The sequence below is a fragment of the Anser cygnoides genome, chromosome 4 (assembly GCF_040182565.1).
Source record: "Anser cygnoides isolate HZ-2024a breed goose chromosome 4, Taihu_goose_T2T_genome, whole genome shotgun sequence".
NCBI lineage: Eukaryota > Metazoa > Chordata > Aves > Anseriformes > Anatidae > Anser > Anser cygnoides.
In genome coordinates this window covers 30289231-30314597 of record NC_089876.1, presented here as the reverse complement: position 1 = coordinate 30314597, position 25367 = coordinate 30289231, and the positions used below count along the sequence as shown (strand labels likewise).

The 25367-nt window shown below is 39.9% G+C and overlaps 2 protein-coding genes across 8 annotated transcripts in view; both read left to right on the top strand.

Moving 5' to 3' along the window:
* Nucleotides 1-15969, top strand: part of ANKRD17 (ankyrin repeat domain 17) — an 86467-nt gene extending 70498 nt beyond the window's left edge. For 5 of the 6 annotated variants that reach the window (XM_048074404.2, XM_048074403.2, XM_048074408.2 and 2 more), the window contains 12 exons: nt 205-300; nt 1431-1547; nt 2354-2525; nt 3347-3794; nt 4774-4929; nt 5143-5292; nt 5778-7426; nt 9284-9481; nt 10484-10732; nt 12379-12554; nt 12890-13054; nt 15383-15969. In XM_048074404.2, the coding sequence (XP_047930361.1) occupies nt 205-300; nt 1431-1547; nt 2354-2525; nt 3347-3794; nt 4774-4929; nt 5143-5292; nt 5778-7426; nt 9284-9481; nt 10484-10732; nt 12379-12554; nt 12890-13054; nt 15383-15442 (3636 nt within the window). In that variant the 3' untranslated portion in view covers nt 15443-15969. The remainder of the gene's footprint in view (nt 1-204; nt 301-1430; nt 1548-2353; nt 2526-3346; nt 3795-4773; nt 4930-5142; nt 5293-5777; nt 7427-9283; nt 9482-10483; nt 10733-12378; nt 12555-12889; nt 13055-15382) is intronic. The other variant, XM_048074405.2, reaches the window with a different exon arrangement.
* Nucleotides 15970-17752: 1783 nt separating this feature from the next.
* COX18 (cytochrome c oxidase assembly factor COX18) lies at nt 17753-25367 on the top strand. 2 transcript variants are annotated; one of them, XM_066995935.1, is made up of 6 exons: nt 17753-18307; nt 19605-19705; nt 20441-20604; nt 21531-21643; nt 22688-22795; nt 25230-25367. In XM_066995935.1, the coding sequence occupies exons 1-6, from the start codon at nt 17951-17953 to the stop codon at nt 25365-25367; spliced, it is 981 nt and encodes a 326-aa protein (XP_066852036.1). In that variant the 5' UTR covers nt 17753-17950. The 2 variants fall into 2 exon arrangements, with proteins under 2 accessions (XP_066852036.1, XP_047930375.1); XM_048074418.2 differs by lacking the exon at nt 25230-25367 and adding an exon at nt 23622-24603 and having other exon boundaries at nt 17936-18307.

Here is a 25367-nt window from a genome sequence, read left to right as displayed (position 1 = left end):
ACTTGAGATGATTCTTTGCATATGAGTGTAGTTCAAGTGCTGTAGTAGATTCCTACAGTCATTTCCAATTTATAGCTTTACGTTGCCAGAGCCAGGCATTTGAAAACTACCAAAAATAAAATATAGAAGTGTATGAAAGTACAGTTGTACCAAGACCAACTTGAGAACAGATTCTTTAATTACTTGTGTATTTCTTTTTTTTAGGGTCATGTAAAAGTGGTGCGCTACCTAGTAAAAGAAGTAAACCAGTTTCCATCAGATTCGGAATGTATGAGGTACATAGCAACTATTACCGATAAGGTAAGATTGTAAGAAAGAAAATATTTCAGAAGGAACAGTACTGTTACTCAGCTTTAGAGTAGATATTTTGAGTACTCTTTAGCTTGGCGCACCGAATTTCAGCCAAATGATAAGTCCCTTTGAAAAGTGTTCAGGGGAAAATGCATGGAAAAAATGGGAGCACGCAGCCACTGTAACTTAGTAAACCTTTGTGATGTGAATGGAGTAGTAAGGGCAGTGTTGTTTAATGTGCATGCTTATTTTCAAGTGTTCTCCCTGTCCTTTCCTCAGACTGCTCTGAATTCCTCCTGTTGAGTATGTTTCTATTGAATTTATGATGGTTTTGCAGTGAGGTAGAGGTAATTAACTTCTGCCAAGAGAGTGAGCTTAAGTATGAAGCTTCACACTTACATTCAAGCTTGTGCAAGAAGGAAAATTGAAACCATACTTCACAGTAAAGCTTTTTTTTTTAAACAGCTTATTAGGTGGCCCTTCAGCCTACGTGACCAGGGCAAAGAAGTATTTTGTAAATAAGAAATAGAAATAAGGAGAGCAACTGGTGGAGAAATGTGGCCATAATATTTCTTTATGGGGTTCAATTTGTTATGAGCATGTTGAGGCTGAAGAAGGGCAAATGTTTAAATAGATACGTGTTTTATTGCCAGTAGCAGTGACCAATGGTCACTTGCATGATGCTGGCTACCCTATGCATTTAAGCCTATTTACTACCATCCAACTAATATACGTTAGTGAGTAGTACTATAATACAGAAATATTTCCCAAGTGTTGGGGGGGACAGGGAAGGCTACTTTGTCAGCCTTTTTAACAATTTGCAGTTGGCATTATGGTCTTATTCTGGAAAGGAAGGAAAATAAATTCCATCTCTGTGATGGTGCTATGTCACTACTCATTCAAAAAATCAATAAATGAATATTTTGCAGCTTATTTACCTATGAGAGGTTAACTTAGTATTAACGTGGATGTTTGTGATAGTACTGCAGTGGCATAATGCAAAACTTTTCTCCCTTAAAAATCTCATGCGCAAGTAATGAAGCAGTCAGTAAATCACTAGTGTAAGCTTGAGAATGTATATTCAAACACATGCCATTTTATTTCTTCAATTAGAAGGTTCATGGACTTTATCATTTTAGGAGATGCTGAAGAAGTGCCACCTGTGTATGGAATCAATTGTTCAAGCCAAAGATAGACAGGCTGCTGAAGCCAACAAAAATGCAAGCATTCTTTTAGAAGAGCTGGACTTGGAAAAGGCAAGTCAAGAGTTTGGAGTTGTGAATATTTATTTGATTAAAATTCCAGTTTCACCTTCCTTCAAGATCCTAAGATCTGTGAAAGTCTGTATTGAATTATAGGAGTATGTGTAATCATTGTAGTTGGAATGTCTAGAGATGAACATACGGTTATTAAGGTTGTCTTCGTACTTTACTCCTGACTCTGATTCATTGGATCAAGAGACTGATAAAGCAATTTCCTCTGTAGTATTGTACCAAAAAATGATTTTTAAGTAGAGTATTTTTGCCAGGTGCATTGGAGGTGAGCATTTTCCAGTCACATTGGTATGGATTTTAGGTCTAAAGCCTGTTTTGTCTTTTAATACAGTAAAATACACTAATCATGTTCTTGGAAGCCATCGTACTGTAGTAAAAATGTTATGGAAAAATCTAAGTAGAAGTGTAGTGTCAAATGAGTGCACATTTTGTACCCAAGCTAGCAGAAGACATTTCATGTTCTAATATTTGAAAGGGACACATGTGCTTGGACTGTACTGCTGAGATGCACAAGGTTGCGTAAAGAATCCCGAAAAATCATTTTAGATAACTTGCTTATTTTGTGTAGTGTTCTGTATTTCTACACTAACCTTCTGTTAACATGAGTGAACAATCTGTTTGGAAGATGTAAATGTGTAGAAATATATATAGATCACGGAATTGAGCTTTGGCTTCTTAAATGTGTTAGCCTAAAACACAAGTTCAGCTTCTTAGGAAACAAAAGGCATCTACATTTCTTGAAATGCATGGTCCATCCTGTAATACTGTTCAATGTGCTTGACTTGTAGCTGCGGGAAGAAAGCAGGAGATTGGCTCTGGCTGCCAAAAGAGAGAAAAGAAAGGAGAAAAGGAGGAAGAAAAAAGAAGAACAAAGAAGAAAGCTAGAAGAAATAGAAGCAAAAAACAAAGAGAATTTTGAACTTCAAGCTGCTCAGGAGAAAGAGAAGCTAAAAGCTGAAGGTGATGTAAACCATTTGCCTTGTTTGTGAAACATGCGTCTGATTCTATTTCCAGTATTCCAGTGGCTTTTCTTGTCAAAACTTGAATACAGTCTTTATGACCTGCTGAGCTTTGCTTTTGCTTACATTCTGGTTACGTTTTCTGTGAAACCCATAGATGAGCGTGATGACTTCTCCAGTGTCTTGGTGTGGCTAGAGACTGCTGACAGAAGCTTCAGTGAGAGTTACTGGTTAAGTTTACCACAGGGAAGACTTGAGCATGTTTCTTCTTCCAGGTCCCGATACTTGAAACTTGGCCAAATAACTCTTTAGCTCACAAACTGAATGATAATTTGGATCAAGTGAAAAAAACAAGCAACATTAAAATTCCAAATGTGTGCCATTTTTTTAATCCATTCAAATACTGGCTCTTTTCTGTCCTGAGCTTCATCTCATATGTTGTGCTGAGAAATGGTCTTCACTGATAGTTCCATGACTCTGGTAGGCTAAAAGAAAAAGGAGTACTTGACAACTTTGTTTCTGTGGTTTCATGTTTGTTTGTACTGTAATTGCTTCTGTTGCTGTCTTCCACGTCTGATTTTAGTTTCACGTTTGTTCCAAGATCAGAAAGAAATACTAGATGAGTTACCGTAATCAGGGGAGAGGCTCCATTTTATGACATGTATGCTAGTTTTACAAATGTTTGCTTAGTTAGTGGTTCTGCTTGTTTCTTTTAAGGTTGCTAATGAGTCATTTGACATGACAAGTGTGATTTGGGACACACAACCACACAGGCTTCCTCAAGCCAGCTGAATTAGTGATGGTTTTTTATTCTTCCATCAGATGATCCAGAGGTCCCAATGGAACCTCCTAGTGCTACCACTACAACCACCATAGGTATATCTGCAACTTGGACGACTTTAGCAGGTTCTCATGGGAAAAGGAATAATACCATCACCACAACAAGCTCCAAAAGGAAAAACAGGAAAAACAAAGTAGCCCCTGATAATGTTCAGATCATATTTGATGACCAGCTCCCAATTTCCTATGGCCAACCAGAAAAAGTGAATGGTGAATCTAAGAGCAGCAGTACTAGTGAAAGTGGTGATAGTGACAACATGAGGATTTCCAGCTGTAGCGATGAAAGCAGCAATAGCAACAGCAGCCACAAAAGTGACAATCATTCTTCCACAGCCGGTACTAACACACAGAGCAACAAAAAGCAACCATCGGTCCTTGTCACTTGCCCAAAGGACGAGAGGAAAGCAGTTACTGGCAAATCATCTATCAAGTAAGTTGCTGTGACAATGTATGCCTATTTAAAGTGGTTGTTGCCTGACATTTGCAAGTTGCGCACTTAGTTCTGTGGACATGGCATATTTAAATTATTCGTTAGGAAGTGAACAAGGCCCTGTGTCTTTGCTGTTGTGCGTGAGGAGTGTAATAACTTTTGCAGTTTGACTATGAACTGAGTAGTAGGCTCTGAAGGGGGAGTCATGATCGTGGATATGAAACTAAGAGAACTGTTAGGTTACTGGGAGATGTAAGCATCTCAGTTGAAGCCACCTCCTCTTAATACAATGCTTTTTGTGCTATGTGGTAGCTGCTTTGCTTTTTTTGCTGTCTTCCTCTTCCAGGCTTGCCTAAGGCTGCTCTGGCTTTAATATAAAGGTTTGAGCTGGAGACAGTCTAGAAGTACTTTCCTGCCTTTTGAAGAGCTGTACTATATCAGTGTAATAGAGTTATGCAGAGACCTCTGTGCTAGCTCTAGAACCCAAACCCATTTGGATATACTCAAGTTTAACTGCTGGTGAGCAGTACTTGTTCTAAAATGCAGTGTATCATTTCAGCCACTGTATGGTACTTTAAGAACCCAAGGTCTTAACACTGAGATAACTTGGTTTTTCGTGACCTGTGGTGTTTTGGTGAAAGGTTGAGCAGTAGGAATTTATTCCTTGGAAATTCCAGTTCCTGGGATACAACTATCATTTAAGTCTGCATAAGCAATGTTGCAATTTTGTAGTGGGTGCTGACACCACACATGCTTTAGAAAAGGAAGGTAAACCCTTGAGTTCTTTTTAGGGGACGGGCAGTGATGGTAACCTACTTTTAACCCAGTGTTGTTATTAACCTGGGTTGTGCACTCTAATTTTTGTGTTCCTTGTGCTGAAAGAGAAGTTTTGGTGGGCTGGAGATTGAGCCAAAAGGAAGTCGTTCTTGTTGTTTTCTTTGTGACCCTGCATACTGAGAGAATTTCTTTTCTTTTAAAGGTTGTCTGAAGTTATCAGCGAAGTGACGAGTAATTCCTTGTCTACTTGCACGAAATCTGGTCCTTCTCCCCTTTCTTCTCCAAATGGAAAGCTAACCATCGCTAGCCCTAAACGTGGTCAGAAAAGGGAAGAAGGGTGGAAGGAGGTTGTAAGAAGGTAAGCAAAACCTTCCCCTAACTTAACCTCACATATGTCCCTTTTCAGGTCATTTTAATTAGTGTACACCTCTCTGGGGTTAGTGAATGCAGTTCTTCCTAGAACAAGTTTTTGCTATGTAGGTTTAATCTTCATAATGTTCTTGTGGCTGATCTGCCCTTTTCTTCATGCTATTGAAGCGTTTCCTAGCTAATGTCATTTCTTTTTGTATAGATCCAAGAAGGTTTCTGTTCCATCAACTGTCATATCCAGAGTCATTGGCAGAGGAGGATGCAACATCAATGCTATACGTGAGTGCACAGGAGCACACATAGATATCGACAAACAGAAGGACAAAACTGGAGATAGAATAATAACAATAAGGTAAGCAGGCCACTCCATCTGTTTGTTCCTGTGAGGATTTTCTCTTGGCAGAACATGCTTCTGTATAGAAAAATTGAAAGGTTTGACTTGATTGTCCCTTGGAAAAAACAGATGCTGCTTTAGGCTAGTGGAGACAAATGGTGTGGAGGGAAACAGAGATGAACCACGGGTTGCCTTTGTACAAAAGAAAACTTTGAAGACAAGGTGGAGAAGGTGGAAATGTACTTGTTTGGGCATGTCTAAATATGTAGGCATACTTAGACAAGTAAACTTTCTGACGAGGCAGGCTTTGTTTTTGGTTAGAGTACTCAACTTGAGCTTCTTAAATAACGGTCAGTAGCAAGAAAATGCCAACCTCACTCCTGAGAGGTTTTTTTTCTGTCTGTTAGTATGACAGGAGACAGGCTGGATACTGTGCTTGAAGCACTTTAATGTGTGTAAATGTTTTAGATGCACTTTCGTTTTCCCCTCCTCTTGTTCTATAGGGGTGGCACGGAATCGACGAGACAGGCCACGCAGTTGATTAATGCTCTGATTAAGGACCCAGATAAAGAAATCGATGAACTTATTCCAAAGAACCGCTTGAAAAGTTCTGCTGCGAACTCCAAAATAGGGTCATCAACACCTGCCACCACTACAGCTGCTAACAGTTCTCTCGTGGGGATCAAAGTGACCACCGTAGCTGCTTCATCAACATCTCAGACTGCCTCTGCACTCACCGTGCCTGCAATTTCTTCAGCATCCAATCACAAAACCATTAAGAATCCAGTGAATAACGTGAGGCCTGGTTTCCAAGTCTCTCTTCCATTAGCATATCCTCCTCCGCAGTTTGCACATGCTTTACTCGCTGCTCAGACTTTCCAGCAAATCCGTCCACCTCGGTTGCCCATGACCCACTTTGGAGGTACTTTCCCACCAGCTCAGTCCACGTGGGGGCCGTTTCCCGTTAGGCCATTGAGCCCCGCAAGAGCTACCAACTCACCTAAACCTCACATGGTGCCTCGCCATAACAGCCAGAACAGCAGCGGTTCTCAGGTGAATTCGGCAAGTTCTTTGACAACTAGTCCAACAGCTACAACAAGTTCAGTGGCTTCTACTGTGCCTGGTTCTTCTGCAAACGGCAGTCCAAGTTCACCTTCAGTCAGAAGGCAGCTTTTTGTCACAGTTGTGAAGACGTCAAATGCCACAACAACCACAGTGACAACCACAGCAAGTAACACCAGCACAGCGGCTACGAATGCCACATATCCAATTCCTACTGCCAAAGAACACTACCCTGCATCTTCCCCGTCATCTCCTTCTCCTCCTGCACAGCCGGCAGGTGTTTCTAGAAGCAGTCCTTCAGACTGTGCAGCGACCTCTCCGAATAAAGGTGCACCTTCATCTGATCAGGAAATGGGTAGTCCGCCAGCAGTAGAAGCAAGCAGCTCGACCAGCAGTAGGCAGCCCAGTACAGGTTCTGGGAGTACTTCTGTGCACCCTGTTCATCAACAGCCTCCAGGAACTCCTCTGCAAGAGGCAAGACCCCCTCTTCAGCAACCTCAGGTTCCTGCACCAGATCCTCGAATGGTTGTGCCTCCCAATTTAGTGGCAACGAGCTCATCTGCTCCTGTGGCAGGTCCAACAAATGCCCCGATGTCCTATCCCATGTCTCAGACATCAATGGGGTCTTCTCAGCCTGCAGCTAAGATGGAAACCCCTGCCATCAGACCGCCTGTCCATGGAACTGGTGGTGTCCATAAGAATCCAGCTCCTGTGCAAAATTCTTCTGTCGCAGTCCTCAATGTTAATCACATTAAAAGGCCCCACAGCGTTCCTTCTTCAGTGCAGCTTCCTTCTACCTTAAGTACACAAAGTGCTTCTCAAAATTCAGCCCATCCAGCAAACAAGTCCATGGGTAACAATTTCAGTGCTACTTTACCATTTGGGCCCTTTAGTACGTTGTTCGAAAACAGTCCTACGTCTGCTCATGCCTTCTGGGGTGGTTCTGTCGTTTCATCTCAGACAACGCCAGAGTCAATGCTGTCAGGAAAGTCTTCATTTTTGCCAAATTCAGATCCTTTACATCAGTCTGATACTTCCAAAGCCCCAGGTTTTAGGCCACCATTACAGAGGCCAGCTCCAAGTCCCTCAGGTAAGTCTGTGTTTTGTGTTCGTATCTTCATAATGTATTCTTCTAATAACTGCTGCGTGTTTTCATTTTGAAGACTTAATACTTTCTGCCTCGGCTTCTGTGGTCATTTGTGGTAAATCACTGTCTGCCCTGCAATGAAAGCATGCTCTAATACAGTTTATTGTTCTTGTTTCTGTAGGCATAGCTGAGTTCATCTTCCTTTTAAGTGCCACCTGTCAAATCCCATAACTATTTAGGAGCTGATGAGCTTGATAAAAGTCAAGCTGTATTCTTTTCCATTCCACTCTACTCTTCTGCAATAGCTGAGATAATAAAACACTTGGCTGTTGTTTCCACCTTCTTTCTGTGCCGCCAGCTAATAACTATTCTGGTTTGTGATAACTTGTTGCTTGTTCTTAGACTACAGAAACACTTATGCCCTCTTCAAAGTGTCAGGCTGATTTAAAAAATAAATAAATAAATCCCTGTTTTAATGTGGGCTTAGAGAGAAGGTATATTCTCTTAAATACTAAATTCAATTTTAAAAAGTAATAATTTCATGGACTTGCTGACTTCTGTAGCAAGATTTTTAGCCTTCTGCACAAATAGAAGCCAAGGAGTTGTCACAGAATTTGTTCTGAAGCTCCCAGAAAGTACACACACAGTTCATACCATCTGTGCTTGTTTTAGTAGGATCTTTGGGATGGTAGTGTAGTTTCACTTCTCAACTGAGAAATTTAACAGCTAGTTTTTCATGCTCTGTAAATATCATGGTGTTGAGGAGCTCTTGAGGAACTACCCATGCATTTTGGGCAACTTAATATCTTTTTTTTATTTGTTTGGGCTTTTGCACGTGCATATGCTATATATCACTTGAGTATGCCCATCAGGTTTCTGAGTAAAATCAGTGCTCTGACCATGGTAATACCACGATCTCAACAGTTTGGAAGCCTGTAGGAGCAATAGGTGAGGTTGGAAATGTCTGTAGAGTCAGGGAGTGTCACATCAGTTCATAGGAGAGAACCTGAAGAACTTGATGGAAAAGGTTGGATTTTCATAAGGGATGGTGCAGAGGAGGCAGCTGCTGTGCTATTCTATTCTTCTGCCTGTTTGTGGTGAAATATTTTTTTCCAACTATGACTGCAAATATTAAACTTTTAAAAATAGCTTTGAGTAGGAAAATGATCCAACTGTCACAGCAGTTGGACATAAAGCTTTTTTGTTCACTGGGTCATAAAACTCTTGTTCATTTTTACATTTCTTCATTGAGACTATTAAGAGGATAATATTGCTTGTAGTTTGGACACCTCAGCTAAGGTGAGTTGCTCTTGTAGAACTGGTGCCACTTGGTCTTAATGAGATGCCTTTTTATTAAGCGAAGGAAAATGGATCTCTGGATTGGAAAAACAATCATTTCAGTGTTGGTCAAGGTGTATATATAGAAATTATTTTCCAGTAAAATGAAATGTGTATGGGAAAAAGTCGTCAAATTTTTAGTATTACCTCAGTTTTCCCTTGTACAAAATCACACTTGATTGAACCTACAAAAATTTAAATTACAAGATAATGAAACAGTTATCTTTCTGATGTCCACTTAAATCAGAACACGCATTCTGTTCGTTAACTGATTTTCATTCGAGGTATCTGCATGGTAACATGAGTCATGGGTGATTTATGTACAACACAACTGATGGGTACTATTGAGACTTGTGGAGCACGAAGCTTAAGACTCCCAATTACTTGGCAAAATAATAACAGAAAATCTTAACTGTTTGGGTACAAGTTTTCCTTCTTTCTTAGTTTTTTCCCTGACATGGGAGACCTTTTTCATAGAGATCTGGCAATAATGGGAGTCACTTCTGCCAATTTCTCTCATAGGTATTGTCAGTATGGATTCACCCTATGCTCCTGTAACACCTTCTTCTACACACCTGGGTAACTTTGCCTCAAACATTTCGGGAGGTCAAATATATGCACCTGGGACACCTCTTGGCGGAGCACCTGCAGCTGCTAATTTTAACAGACAACATTTTTCCCCACTTAGTTTATTGCCTCCATGTTCATCAGCATCAAATGGTGAGTTCTAGTCAGCAAGAAACTAGTTGAGAAGCTATTGTATTAATAGGAAAAAAACAGCCTAGTACTGCCTATTTTAGGTAGGCTTTTCTGGCTCTGGTTATTTTTAACTTCAGGGTTTTTGATGTTTTCTAAACCTTTAGGCAGCCACAGATTGAGATTTTTTTAAAAGGCAGCTAGAAATCAAAACTTCTATCAGAAAATTTTAGTAGCTATGGTTTTGTCATGCTTTTGGAGTTCCTTATTCTTGTTGCAATTAGCACTGGACTACTACTATATATGGCACTCTTTCAGTCACCTTGCAAAAAAGAGTCAAGGATTTTGGTTTGAGGGTGTTATTGTAAGTGTGAGCAGTGTAAATCACGTAATGATATTTTTACAGAAGCCAGTTCTACAGGTGATGAGTTGGTATTAGTTTTTTTTTTTTTTAAAGCAGAACTGTGTAATGTATTTCAGGGGAAGACGCTTAGGGCAAGTTCTGGTACCTTCCTCCATTACTGGCTCCTGCAGTTCTGGCTATGCAGCAGAGTTTTCTGGAAAGAAAAAAATTAACTGTTAAAAGCCAGTTTCTTCAGGGAATAAGTTAATCAGTTTTACTGGCGATTATGAAAAGAAAACAAACCCCACAGAACAACTCACGATTAAAAAAACAACCAAAAAAACCCCAACCACCACCATTTTAGTTTATTTCAGCTATGCTCAAATCCTCTATTGCTGATACACAGTAATGCTTAGTTAAGATTTTAAACTGTCTGTTGCAGTGCATGTCCACTAGCTGACAGGGCGTGGTACTCATTTTATGTAAGAAATAAATGTTGAATGTCTCTGATTTGCAAGTACAACTGTTAAAATTATGTTGAAATGTCTGCTGTATGAATAGGGCACTAACAAACTAGTCATTTTCATTTTTGGTGTATAGCTTGACATTAAATGACAGGCTTATAGTAATGTGTGGGGGGGTTCTGGCTGCTGTTCCTAAATGTACTTGTTGTTTTTCTGTAGAATCTCCTGCTCAGTCAGTGTCTTCTGGAGTAAGAGCACCATCTCCCACCCCCTCAGCAGTGTCCTTGGGATCGGAAAAGCCCAGTAATGTTTCTCAGGACAGAAAAGTTCCTGTTCCAATTGGGACTGAGCGGTCTGCACGTATTAGACAAACTGGAACTTCTACTCCATCTGTTATCGGGAGCAACTTAGCTGCTCCAGTGGGACATAGTGGAATCTGGTCCTTTGAAGGTATAGGTGGCAATCAAGGTACGTTGTGTTAATAGACATCCATGTGCTTGCAGCGTGCTGCAGTATTGTCTTTTCCTAATTCTCCTTTGGAACTGAAAGGTGACGATGAAGTAAGATTCTTAGAGATGTGCTTTTTCTAAGGCAGGTGGAGCAAGGTCTTTGACACGCTATCCATTTGTCTTGTTTTATCAAGGTCACAGAAAACCTTGTTTTGAAACATCCTGGCTGTGAAGGCTTTTTACTCAAAGCAAGAAATAACAAGGGAAGTAAAACCATCCTGTACAGGGATGAGCTGATGGAGGATCAATTCATTTAGGAAGAGGAGGAAATGAAGGCCTTCTCATTTTTAAGTCCAGTCACACCATTTGTCTTTTACTAAAATAAGGCTCTGAGCTATAGTCTCATGGAACTCAGTATTTCACAATTGATTAATAATTTACATTACTGGCAGTTTTTCTCAACAAATAGCTCTTGGATGCAAATTACATGAGACCTGTTTTTTTTAAATTGTTGGATCTTTTTCCTCATTTGGGATGAGGGGGAGAGAGTCACGAGATCATGTTGGATTGGAACCTGTAGAGGTCATCTCAACCTCTTGCACAAAACTGGATTGGCTGTGAGGTCAGACTGGGTTGCTGAGGCCTTCATCCAATCTGATCCTGAAAACCTCTGAGGATGAAAACTGCTCAGCCTCTCTGAACAACCTGTTCCACTGCTTCACTGAGCAGCCCAAGCATCTCTTAAGGTTTTAATAGGCTGACAGTGCACATTCTTCTTGTGTTTTTTTCCCTAATGCAAAATAGGGTGTATCCAAAACCTTTTTTTAACTTCTGTTTTCTTCATCTGTGTAGTGATTGGCTAGTCATCATGAAGACTCCATAAATTAAACATGTTTCTATGCATTCTCTAGGTATAAAAGTTTACCTTCATGTATCACAGCTTTGGTTTTGTATTGCTGCTTTGTTTCTGCTTTGTACAGTTACTTCAGCATTTGATATTTAGTTTAGAATGGAATTGACTTTTCTCTTGCTGAGAATTAAGATGGCCTCAGAAGAGTTTCTACATTCACCCCCAATCAAACTTCCTTATTTTATTTTGAAAAAAATGGTTTGCCTGTTGTTTGCAATTTGTAGTAACAGTACTAAGTTGCCTGTGATGAAGTCATGCAATTAGAATATAAGAATACAAGTCCACTAGACATTTTTTGCTTTGTTGAAAGTACTTTCCTATCTGTGAGTTAATGATAAAAAGCATGAAAGAATGATAACAGAGCAGAGTGGTGCAAATAGCCTTCATAGCATGCATACCCCTTTCTCAGTATAAAGGGTGCAAGGAATTGAGTTTTTATGAGGAGGAAGAGTTAGCACAAATGCCAGGTCTCCCTCTCAATTGAAGGAAAATTGCAGAGGTGACACCTTTGCTGTATGGAACTGTTCAAAACTCCTTGCAATGACTTTGCAGAGAGTTATTCCGCAGCAGCAACCGAGGTACCATTTCAGATGCTATTCATCCCACATGCAACCAAGTTCTAATATAGGTGGATGCACAGGAACTGTAAACTGAGCAAATACCACTTTGTGGTATAGAAATGTCGTGGTGTGCAAACATTGATGCTGATGATTAGCGGGTGTCAAGGCTAATGTTGTTGCTGTGCGTTCTGTTAGATAAAGTGGATTGGTGTCACAGCGGAATGGGGAGCCACATGATCCACAGGCCTATGTCTGATCCAGGCGTGTTTTCACACCAAGCCATGGAGAGAGAGAGCACGGGAATCGTAACGCCTTCCGGTACATTCCATCAGCCCGTTCCTGCAGGATACATGGACTTCCCAAAAGTTGGGGTAATGATCCTCTTGTACTTTATATGTGCAGTACTGCTTGGTTTCTACCTCCGTGTGTCTGGCAATGAACAACGTGAGGTGCTGCTCACTGTGCAGTTGAGCAGGCATGAGCTAAAACACAAACTGGCCTGACAGTATTGCAGAAGCTGAGATCTGTCAACAATGTCCATGATGTAATAAATATATGCCGAGAAAGGTTTTTCTTTAATTCAGGCTTTTTATTACTGCTTTAAGACCATTTCTTTAACGTTAATCCCCTTTTGTTACTGTCTGTGTTTAATGGGTATAGTGTTTCTGAATACATACTGACTCTTGCTTTTTCCCTCCCCCTTAAGGGTATGCCTTTCTCTGTGTATGGGAATGCAATGATTCCTCCAGTAGCCCCCATCGCAGATGGTACTGGAGGCCCGATATTTAATGGGCCTCATGCTGCTGACCCATCTTGGAACTCACTGATAAAGATGGTTTCAAATTCCACAGAAAATAATGGGCCTCAGACGGTAATATTTTTTATCTTGTGTTCACCATTTTCTTTTAGATTAAGGAAAAGAAAGTATTAAAACAGAAAAGTAGAAAGGTAGAAAGTATGAAAATCACCTAGTGTTTTTTCTTGTTGCTCATTCCTTTAAATTTCTTTGCTCTTCTTCTTTCTAACCTCCCCCCAGCACTGAGTGCTGTATGCGTGTACAGACAGCTTGTAAATGTCAGTTGTCCCTCCAAAAATAAGCTCAAGTTGACACCCAAGTTAAAAATCAACATCAATAAGTTAATGCAGTTTAAAGGAGTATAGTTAATTCTGTGAATGTATTTGTGCTTGAGAAATAGGATGTTTGATTCCAGCTGAATATGGAGAAATTGCTTATTCAATCAGAGTAGACACCTGGTTAATTACTGCAAATGAGTTTTCTTGATGGTGTTGCAGGCAAGTCCTTACACAAAAGATATTCCTAAACTGTGTGTTTTACTCAAATGATCATGATTTCTGTCTGTGCAGTTCTACACTTAGAAAAACACAGTTTGCTTTTATGAGAAAAGCTCTTCATTTGCTGTTATATAAGCTTTTCCTATCTCAAAAAGGGAAAACAGCATTAGGTCTTGTTATGGTTTAACCCAGCAGACAGCTGAGCACCACACAGCTGTTTGCTCACTTCCCGTCAGTGGGATGGCGGAGAGGATTGTAGACAAAAAAATAACACTCATGGGTTGGGTTAAAGTCAGATTAATAAGAAAGGAAAACAAGGAGGGAAAAAATACCCAAAAGAAGCAATGCACAACGTGATGGTTCACAACCAGACGGTTCCTGAGCAAGGTACCCCCCCAGCTAACTCCCCCCAGTTTTATTGCTGAGCATGACATGTGGTATGGGATATCCTTATGGCCTGTTTGAGTCAGTTTCCCTGGCTGTGTCCCCTCCCAGCTTCTTGTGCACTCCAGCCTCCTCTCTGGCAGTGCAGCATGAGAAGCCAGAAAGGCCTTGAATCAGCATAAGCACTGCTCAGCAACAACTAAAACATGAGTGTGCTATCAACATCATTTTCATCTTAAATCCAAAATACGGCACCATACCTGCTACTAGGAAGAAAACTGTCCCAGATGAGACCAGGACTGGTCTAAAGTATTGTTGCTAGGTTTTAAAAGGTATGATGTCTTCACTGGGCTGGGAGTTAGTACAGAAAGGGAGGAAGTAGCTCATCAGGCCATTGCTTTGATTTTGCATTGGTTATAAGTATGTTGATTACATGTAATTTAGGTACTGGGATGATGTTGACCCAAACCTCCTTGATGTACTCAGCCAGTCACTTATAACAGATCATCATCAGTTCTTATGTTGAAACCCCATGTTTATTCTTAATTATACACTGAGCTCTGTTGTACTGTTATTAAACAAAAATATTTCTGGACATTATTTGCTTGGGAACTACTCAAATTGTATTACTCAATTGAATTACTCAAAACCACTTTCAGCTCTGGCAGACCACAGGGGTGCTGATATCTGTTGTTGCAGGTGGTCTGTTTAGGCAGAGTTTCTGTATTGCTCTGAAGTTGCTCATGCCCATTATCTGGCAGCTTCTGATTTAGTTGGACAAAAACAATAACAAACCCCTTTGCTCCCCAAAGGTGGCTGTACTTTGTTACACTTGAGTTTTCCCAGAGTTGCGTTGGTTGGTATGCGCTGGGAGAAAATTTAAGGTGTCAAAGTCAAGTTCTTAATCCTCTGAACATTCTGAGGTAAAGAGGAAATAAAGCCTATTGTTCTGAAAGCCAGAAGTCTTCAGGAGTTGTGGTCACAAATAATCTTGCACATGCACAGAGTTGTGTTAGTTCTCCTTGACAGTGGACCTGGCATGCTTTGAGGGCATACTTTACTTCCATTGGTCTAAAGGGATACATTTTTCCTGTCAAACACTGTAAAATATATATCGCACCAGTGTCGCTGTAATGGAGGAACCAGTGGACATAAATATCATTGATTTGTTTGGTTTTGCTGTGGAGGAAAGCATTTGGGCTGGGTGAAAGTATATTTTGCACCGTGTAGAAAGGAGGAGCAAGATGGAACTTGTGACCAAGGTGAAATGAGTACAGGCAGACAGATGAAAAACCTCTTTCCCTCTCCAAAAGCCTTCTCTGACCTGAACTGCAGCAGGATAACAAGTGATGAAAGTAAATCAGGGTAGCTTTTTGATGGTTGATTGCTACATTGTCCAATGTTAGAATTCACCCCAGTGCAGTGGAAATTGTAAGCACTGCAATGTGGCTTTGATTTCTGAAATACTTTGAGCTGAAATATTTCCTACATAGTATTAAGTTAAGCTCTTTTTCTTTTTCAGGTGTGGACTGGAACTTGGACACCTCACATGAACAGTGTGCATATGAACCAACTTGGCTGAGTGGGATCAACGTGCTAGCCTTGAGATTCCTTTTTTACAGAGGAAAACACAAATGGCAGAAACAGTTTATGTGCTCCCAGATCATTCTACTGATGTGCTTGACTGAAGTGTGTAGGCTTTTTGCAGAAGAACTTACTAACTGACCTTTTTCTGTGAACATTGTGACCGCCCATTCCCCACCATCATACGTTTCAACTTAGTTAGCCTTTATTCTTTCCTTTCCTGTTTTTTTTTTTTTGACATAACTTTCTGTTGAAGCTGTTCTTTGGCTGGTTGGTTTTAGTACTGTAAACTGCTTCTGAGCAAACACAGAAATTTAGCAAAATTATGTAAACTTGATCCTGAAGTTTTAGAATGGCAAATAAATGTACAATTGTTTACATAACAAATGGCTAAGCAGAAAGTAAATTTCAATATGTCAGTATAGAGGCTCTACTTTATGTAGACTTAAATTAATGTGAGATATGTACCTTCATATTCAGAAATCTGGATGTTTCCTTCATACATTAAACTATTAATAAGCATAACTTTTCTACTTGTGTAATTTAAGTACAGTATAAAAACTGGGCATTATCAGAGGGTTTCTTCCAAATGTGTGTTAGATTTTTTTTTCAGGACATATACGTCAGTTGTAACCAGATTTTAAGAGTTACCATTTTCCTTGCATGGAAGGCTTTTCAGCCGAAAGTGCTTGAGAAAACAGACGTTTGGCACATTAAGAGCTGTCTCCACACCAACTCCCTTACTTGCCCAGCAAAGGAGGCAAATGTATCATGCTGCAGCGTCTATTGAAAACTTATTCTTACAGTTGGGTTGATGCAGCTAGGCCTCTCTTGTTCTGAGAGTGCTCCCAGAGCTTCTGTTCATCCAGTTCCTTCCTTTGCTTGCAAAATTAATTTCAAAAGATACATACTTGGTATGTGTTGTTTCAAGAACAAGAATATTAACTTGCAGTTACAGTAGAATTTCACTGATGAAAACTGGCTCCAAATGAAGGTTTATTTCAGAATAAATGGCTTTGTTTTAGTGGATCATGTCATGTTCTCAACTCGTTTGCTGACCAGAGATGATTTGTCTTGGGAAGTCCAAATGAAAAATTCCTTACCATCATCTTCAGTAGCTGTCACCTTCCTTGCTTAGTTGTGGAGCAAACACCAGTGTTGGGAAGAAACTCAGGGGTCCTGTGAGGAAAGGCTCAGTCAGCAGTGATGCAGAGCTTGAGTCAAGATCCCTGTACACTTTGTGTATATACAGCTTAAAGTACATCTACAAGTTGAATGTCTTTTCCCACAAGACAACGTGGGACAGGACAATGTGGATCACCATGATCTGTTGTTACTGGTTATTCTGTCTGGAGGAAGGCTGAAGGGAAAGCTTGTTATTTTTACTTGCTGTGTCACTCAAATTCAACCCGTCTGTTTTAAATTACTCTCCTGAGACATACAGTCTGACCAAGAAATGACACATTAGTTCAATGGTCTGCTTTTAAGGCATGACTTTTTGAAGTGCTATTTTGTATTTCTTATGGTGGTACTTAAGCAACTTGGGGGGGGGGGGGGGAGGGAAGGGTAATATTTGTCCAAAGAAACCTATTGCCTTTTAAACGTTGGGCAATTTCGGAGATGACCAGAAGTTTTGTGTGTACTGTTGTCCTTTTACATGCCCTTACATGATGCTCTCATTAAGCAAGCTCATTTTTCCGGCTCTCTGATCACTTGAAGTATGTTGTACAAAGACGGGGGTGTATCAAAATGGATACTGAACTGAAGAACTGCTAAGAAAAATTGTTGCAATTCCATTTCAGCACCTTACTATGAGTAGAGAACAGTGCCATTGAGGTCTTGTGTGACCTCTTCCCCTCTCCTAGAATCCTAGGCTTACTGCTTCAGTGCTAATTAGGATTATTTACATTCTTATTCTGAAATAATCCTTCACCGAGAGACTGCTCAATATTTATTACAACAATGTATTCTGTGGCTCAAACGAACAGAGTTTCTTAGGATGTGGTTTCTTACTGTACTTTGTTGACTTGAAAATCAAACTGTGGCCAGGGTAGTGTAGGCTTGGTGCTACAGCTGTGGCATTGGGCTTGTTAACTAAAAGCCTGGGCTCTGTACTAGGAAGTCTGTACTAGGAACATTTTTTTCAGATACATTTTTTTATATTTCAAATGTACTGCATTTATTTGACCAATAAAAAAAAAAAAAGGAACGTACTCTTTTGAGACCTGGCAGGTCTTCTTTATTTTAAAAGAAAACAGTCCCATGCTCTAGATAGAAGCCGCATTTCGACACAGGACTCAAAGGGAAATTTAGGGAGAGTGAACACACTTGATGCAGCAACTTTCAGATGTGGGGGAAATTGCTTTACAGCTCTGGGGCTAGGAAGGAGGTACGTTGGGGCAAATAAAAAGATTTACTGCAGCAGTTGTGCTGTGAGACGGTAATTGCCCTTTTCCATGGCCGTTTTCCTCTCAGCCCTCTTCCCTTCCTTTTGCCCTCATCCAAAATGGCGGCGCAAGCCCGGCACCTCACCCTCCCTCCGCGCCCGGTGCATGCGCGCGGGCCCGACGGCACGGTGGGCGGGCTGCGCGCGCGGCGGACGTTGAGAATGTGGAGGCTCGCGCGCCGCGGCCCGCCGTTAACGGTCGCCGCTGTGGTGGCGGCGTCGGCAAGCGGGAGCCCCGGCGGCTGGTACGGGTGGCTGGCGCAGACGGCGCCCGTGCACTGGGCTGAGGGCGGGCTGGTGGCCCTGCAGGCGGCCGCCGAGCTGCCGTGGTGGGCCGCCATCGTTTGCGGCGGCGCCGCCCTCCGCACCGCCGTCACCTTGCCGCTAGCCGCCCACCAGAGCCGCCTCCTGGCGAAGGTGGGTCCAGGCTGAGGGGTGGACACGCAGGAGCTATTGTTTGTGGGGAAAACAATAAATGGGGGCACCATGGTGTGCGCGGTGCTGTTATTTTACCACAAAAATGCTGGTCTGGGGTCGTGGCTGCTGTTGCCGCCTTTGCCCGGGGTCTCCTTTGCTGACTGGACTCGTGTGGAGAGGGAGCGCTGCAACCCGCGGAAGGTTTTTTCTGTGGTTGTAAACTTGCCTCTTCTCGTTTATTTGGCATTCCTTGAATGCTTAAAGCCTAAATACAACTGAAAAACGTGAATATGGTTTGTCACGGTAGCCACATGAAAGCTTAACTGCTTTAGCGTGATTCAAATAGTGTATGGAAGGTGCTCTCTGTGCCTCGAGTTACCTTAAACACAACGGCAAATCACGTCGCTCTGTTAAAAGTCTGATGTACGTTAGCCTTCAGTACCTCCTAAACGTCTATTTTTTTCCTCAAAAGTGAGGAAAATAGTTGAAGTTACTGAAGAGCCTATATACTGTCCCTGCAGCGATAAAGGAACCACTTCGGTTCTATGATAGGAAGTTTTTCCTTTTCTGTTCTTTTTATTGGCAACTTCTGAGGATTTTAGGTTGATGCACAGCTGTCAGAGCTCAAGGTTAATTTGGAATTAATGAGGTCTTTACTCATCATCTGTATATGTTGTGTGAGATAACAATGGGAAAGGTTGGACAGGTCTTTAAAAGCACCTGTGTTTCTCAGACATGAATTTTCAATGATTATAGTTCAAAAAGCAATATGGCAAAAGAAGTGCAATTTAATCTGTTTTTTTTTTCATGTAGGGTTATGTATTTTGTTTCTCCTGTAGTATTCCATTCATTTTCTTCTCTTTTGATTGCAAAACTGAAAGTTGTATTGCAGCATTCCATAATGGAATCTGTTCTTATTCCTCAGAACATTCCTCATATTCTTCAGAGACTGTGCAGTTGTATCCTGTGGGAGTTTAAAATACAATTGAGGCTTTTTGTTACGTGAAGTGGCTTGTTATGATCCCTTGTGTGAAGACAGAAGGATACTAATTAAGAATAAAATTTAAAACCCAATTGGTTTTACTGGTATATTTGATTGGTATCATAAATATTTTTCATTAGTGTTCTCAAATACTTATTTTGTCTACATATAAACGGTATTCATGGAATTGTGCCTTGTCCTTCACAGTAGTTTTTAATGTATCCATATGAGTATCCATATGAGGTGAGGAGAGGAAGTGGTTCTTACATGTAACTGTTTGTCTGTTCATAAACATGTTTCCTTTTCTTTAGCTAGTTGGAAAATTTACAACCTGAAATTAAAAAACTTTCTGAGCGTCTTCGCTATGAAGTTTCTGTTCGTGGAAAGCAACTGGGTTGGTCTGATAAGGTTGCCAGGTAAGATGACAGTTCCGTGTACCCTACAAAAACGTTCCAGATGGGAGGTGTGAAAAACCCCAACAAAAAGCAACCTTATAGAAAAAGAGTCTGTTCTTGCCCTAGACTTAGGTGTTTTTTTACTGCTTTTTAAACTTTTTTGTGTGTTGGATATACTCTAAAAGGCAATGCTTTTAGCTCTGATTATCTGAGAAGCTACTGATTAGATGTCCAAATCTAGGCGCTTTCATCTTTACTCACAACTAAACTTTCCTTAGCTATTATGATGTTTAGGAAAATGAAGGCTTGGATGGTTGTGGTTCTGTTCATTTCTTAGTGGAGAACTGCACCTCACTTACTAGCAGGATATCTTAGCTAGGACATTGAAGACTGCGTAACTGATGGATGGCCTCTGTGTTGGAAAAGTGATATCCCAGTTCAGACAAAAAGCATTGTAAAATAAAATATTGTAGTCACTTCTAGCATGATGATGTGAAAACTCATGAGAAGTTGCTTACAGGAACAGAGCTAAAAGTTGAGAGGAATGGGGGCTGGCAAAAAATAGGGAGAGAGAGAAGCATGTTTTAAGATGAAAGACCTTCAGGTTTTCCAGACTTACACGTAAATAAGTCGACATGCTCAGCCTGTTGAATTATTATTTTAGAATTTGAGAATTTCTGCTGTATCATATTGGAAGAATTTTGTTATTTTTTATGGTTTTTTTTTTTAATTTTTATTTTTTTTTCTTTCTAAAAGGTTTCATTTTAAGAAGAACCTACGGAGGATTATCACGGAACTGTACATTCGAGACAACTGCCATCCCTTCAAAGCCACCTTACTGGTGTGGGTGCAGATTCCGATGTGGGTCTTCGTGTCCCTCGCTTTGCGCAACTGCAGCGTTGGTGCCTTGAACTCAGAAGGTGATCTGCCTGAAGAGATGCACTCAAAACAGTCATTTTTCATTCAGCTACTGTTTTTACAAGCACTTAGTTGGTTAAAGAGCATAATGTCCTGAGTCTGACGTACAAGTTGATCTAAAAACTACTCTACTATTAAGTTTTTGAACTTAAAATAGTTTAAGCATAGATAAATATCTAATAAAACGGATTTTAAATGTTTCTATTAGGTACATTGTACATGTTGTGTTAGAGTAGACCACAGTTCATTTAATCAAGGAGCTTGCTTCTGGACCACACCTACACTTTTCTTTGATCTGAACTATTTCAGTCGGTGTTAACAGGATCCAGACACTTAACTGATATCAGTTTATATGCTTTCAGTATGTATAATGGGCTTGTGAGCTGGGAGATGCCTGTTTAAAAGCAGTATCGGGATCTGAGCTCTGAAAACAGCATGGAACATTTCATTAGGTCATATGCACTTGTATCGTTTTGTAGTCTACTGAAGACAGAGTTTACATTTTGTTCTGAAAATAAAAGTGACAAGTGATATTGTTATTAAGAAAAATACAATTACTTCAAAAGCACAAAAAGTTTAGATTGTGTCAGTGTAGGTTTTTACACTGTGTATTCTCCTTATTGGCTTATAAAATGGCTGTTCAGATCAACCTAATTTGATGATTAATCAGCCACTGGCTGACCTGAATCAGTGGCTATCATGAGTTAACTTGCATCTCTCTCATATCTCCCACCATTTTTCCCTTGTATTGGTAGCAGACTGCCTTGATAAGTGATCTTTTACACAAAATACTTTTTAGTATCATTTGTTACATAAATAAGATGCACCTAGAAATTTGGGTGATTTGTCTGCCATATTTGGCACAGCTCTGACTAAAATTGAGGTAGAAAATCATTAATTCCATGCCTTCTTTTCATTTTTGTTTTAGTTCAGGAACAGTTTTCGACAGGTGGAACGTTGTGGTTTACAGACCTCACAGCACCAGATTCTACGTGGATTTTGCCGGTTTCACTTGGGCTCTTGAATTTGCTGATAGTGGAGGTATGTTGGTGGAATAAACAGGATGATTCCAAGAGGATAATTTTCATTTCAGATTTTTAAGACAATATTACTTGTTTATAAAACACAGTAACATCGTGGTAGCTTCAGATTATGACTGCTTTAAATGCAGAACTGAAAAATAGCCTAATTGTTCCATGTATTTGAATGTGCATGTGTCTTGTTTAGAGGTGAAAAATTCTGCTCAGACGTTTCTGATATACCTCATTTGCTTGACTTGAGCCTCAATAAAATTTTTGTCTCAGCTCTGAAGTTGCTCTTAAAAGACTTCTTTAATGAGCTGCCTGGGTTTTAGCTTCAAAAACCACTTTTTTTTAACCTCAGAAAAAAATAGTTTCTACCTTGTAGTCAAAATTAACAATATTATTTGTTCTAATTAATATATTAAGAAATCCAGAATGTTGGAAGATAGCTGGGGAGAGGAGTGAATGGAAACAAAATGAAGAAAGTAGTCTTCATTTTCTTTTTTTTTTCTTTAATGGAAATGTGTTTTTTTTTGTTTTGTTTTTTTACTCTTTCTGTTAGTTGCCCTCATCGGACTAAGCAACTGGATTTTATTCTTCCTCCATTGTCTTCTGTGTCACATGGACTAAGATTGTGTTATGAGAATACAAGACTGTAGACTTGATTTTGTTTTCATTTGATTACCCGTCAACCAGTTTCGATCTGTTTCCTCTTGGTAGCCCTTTATCAGAGGACTGTTCTTGAGGACGAGGTGCTGGAAATTCTGAATGTGCCATAGTGGCTGTGTAAAATGATGTTGCCTTGAAATGATTTAGATGGGTACTTTGATAGGTCAATATAATTATTTTATACGAAGTAATCACATGAAACATGAAACAAGTTAAAGGAAAGATTGTACTAGGTTGTTAATTGAAATGAATAATGGGAAAATGAAAATATGTGAACAAGGATACTAGGTTACAGGAAACCCCACTGTTACTGTTCTTTTTTTTTTTTTTTAAACAAGTAACATGAGACAAATACTTTATTTATAACTGTGGGCTTCTTCTCTCTTTCCTTCAGATTTTTGCCTCACAAAAAATGGAAGTTTCCAGGTTCCAGAAGCTTGCGACAAATTTCTTTCGAGTGTTGTCAGTAGTAATGATCCCTGTTGCTGCAACGGTCCCCTCAGTAAGTACAGAGTCTTGGTGGTGTCTCCGTTTACCTGTGACTTTTGTGGCCTATTTCATACGTTCATAGGGCCAAGATAATGGCCCAAATCACTGGTCTATGTGATAGATCTCTGTTACAATTTATATGTATATAAAATATTCTCTGTTTAATGGTCTTTGTTATAGTGTGCCCTAAAACAGCTAAGACGTTCTGTCTAAGTATGCATTTGAATTGTTAACACAGTGGGATATCATTGTCCAAAAGGGAAGAATCTACAAAGTCACAGTTTCTAAACATCAGTTTCACAAACTAGGCTTGATAAGAAATTCAGTACTGCTAGCATGCTTTTTGTGATTTCAGAAATGAGAGGGAGTGCTTTAAGGAGATGCAAATGAAGCTCTAATATGTATTTGCTTACTGTAAGAGGAAAACAGCTTAGTTTTTAGATTTGGAAATTTTCCACATCTTTCTTAGAACACTTCTCATTTTTATCAAGTGTTCTACTTCTGAATGTTTTTGCAGTGGTTAGCGAAACAATGTGTACAGTTGGCTGATCAGGTTTATTTAGTCTGAAACACAGGTGTTTACGCAAGTTGGACATGAATTAATTTATAAACCGTTACCAAGCTTCAGTGTAGATGACTTTTTTTCCCGAAAGAGTTGAGAGAGAGTGAAAAATACATTTGAAATGGAAGCCATTTTGTTATCGAGAGGAGTATATTTAGGTGAATTTTTTTTTGATTACTAGGAATAACCTGTGGTTGTGGTTTGTGAAGAGCTGCCTGAAATTGTAGTGTCTTCATTGCATCTAGGGTGGCTGAACTCAGTATTTGTCTTGTTGCAGTCCATGGCGTTGTACTGGTTGTCCTCAAGCTTCATGGGACTCTCACACAACCTGTTGCTCCGTTCTCCGACCTTTCGCCGACTGTGTTGCATACCAAGGACCAAATCTGACTCGGATACTCCTTACAGGGATATTGTGTCTGCCTTGACTACCAGATACGGTTTTAAGAAATGATGTGTTTTGAACTGTCAGAACAGCTGTCCCACAAAGCTAGCATGCGTAATTGAGAAGTGGTATTTTGTTGAGATGTACCTATTTTACTTACTGTAAAGTGCTGCAGCTGAAATATATTTATTTTACAAAGGAAATGCTGACCCTCTGGCTATAAAGAATGATTCATCAGCACAAATTTATGTTTATTGGGAAGCTTGGTTTTGAGGATGCTGGTTTTGTAATTAGTATAGTCTGGTGATGGAAGTCCATCACCTAAATTGTTGTAAGGAATTGTGAAGATGAATATTAAATAAAATTGTGACTCATGTAGGCTGCCTTCTTGTAGTGAAGCTGATCTGACCTGTGGATTATTGAACTACAAATTCTAGGGTGAGGAGAAAGAGTAGATGGGCTGACATGGTGTAGTTATTGGTTTGTTAATTTAGACACGGGTGCACGTTGATTTGTAATCAGTTAGAGTCAATTGGAAAATAGAGTCAAATTGTGTGGTTAATGTGACATTTTGCAACAGTTCTGACATGATTCTTGCAAACTGCAAAGTAAACTAGGTGATTAGCAGTCTTTTGTGCATCAGATTTGGAGTTAGGAGGGTAAGTGTCTTGTTTCTGGTGTACACCTGGTGAGTGACGACATTATGGTTTTGATTTTTTTCATGAATAAAATTGAGTAACAGCTGCCCATTGTATGTACAAAAATGATGCAAGTAGCATCTTGAAAAAGAAGAAACCAAATATTTCATGCAACTGTACATCAACTATTCTAATATAAGTTCTAAAGGTAAACTGCAAATGCTTTATGCCTTAAAGGACCTGTGTTTGAGTGTGTGTTTTTTTTTCTTTTTTTTTTTTTTATGTGAGCACCTGTGTAATTATATGTAAGCGCTTTCTGTAGGGGTAATTTATGTTTACGTCTAACCTTGCTCTGCATACATTTAAATTAGTAGATGAAGCCTATGCACACTGATGTTCCTTTGCACAGAAGTTTGTGCAAGTCCAGTCTCATAAAAAGTAATGTTTTCTTTCAGAAGCAGCAATCAGGATAGAAAGCAAAATATTTCTTTGCTGTCATATGGTTTTCATACAACAGAAACGAGATGATTCATGTTGTAACTGTTCAAGTCACTGCTCATTAATCTTTGATAAGAGCAAGTGATTTTAAAAATAACACGTGGTGGTTTTTTGTTTGGTTGGTTTGTTTTTGTCAGACAAAAACATTTGTCTCTGGGAAAAGAGAAGCAAATGGAGCACAGGGCTGACAGCAGGCAACAGTACCAAGCCAGTGATCACATGCCTTTGTCATGGCAGAAAGACTCTGGAGTCTTCTGTTTGTTTCTAGTGTCCTTGTTCTTGTAAATGTACTGTTTAACACTATTACTGTTTCCTTAAGAATAATGGTGAATTTAGTCTTCTATAATAATGTTTCTTTCCCATAAAGGTGTTTCCTTCCTTTTTGAGGTTTCAATCAGAGGTTGTGCTGTTGTTTGCAAACATGTATGCAGTTCTTCAGGTACAGGTAAGTAGCTTTGTTATTACAGTAAGGAGGTGCATTTACAAGATTTTGTATGTTGGTTGA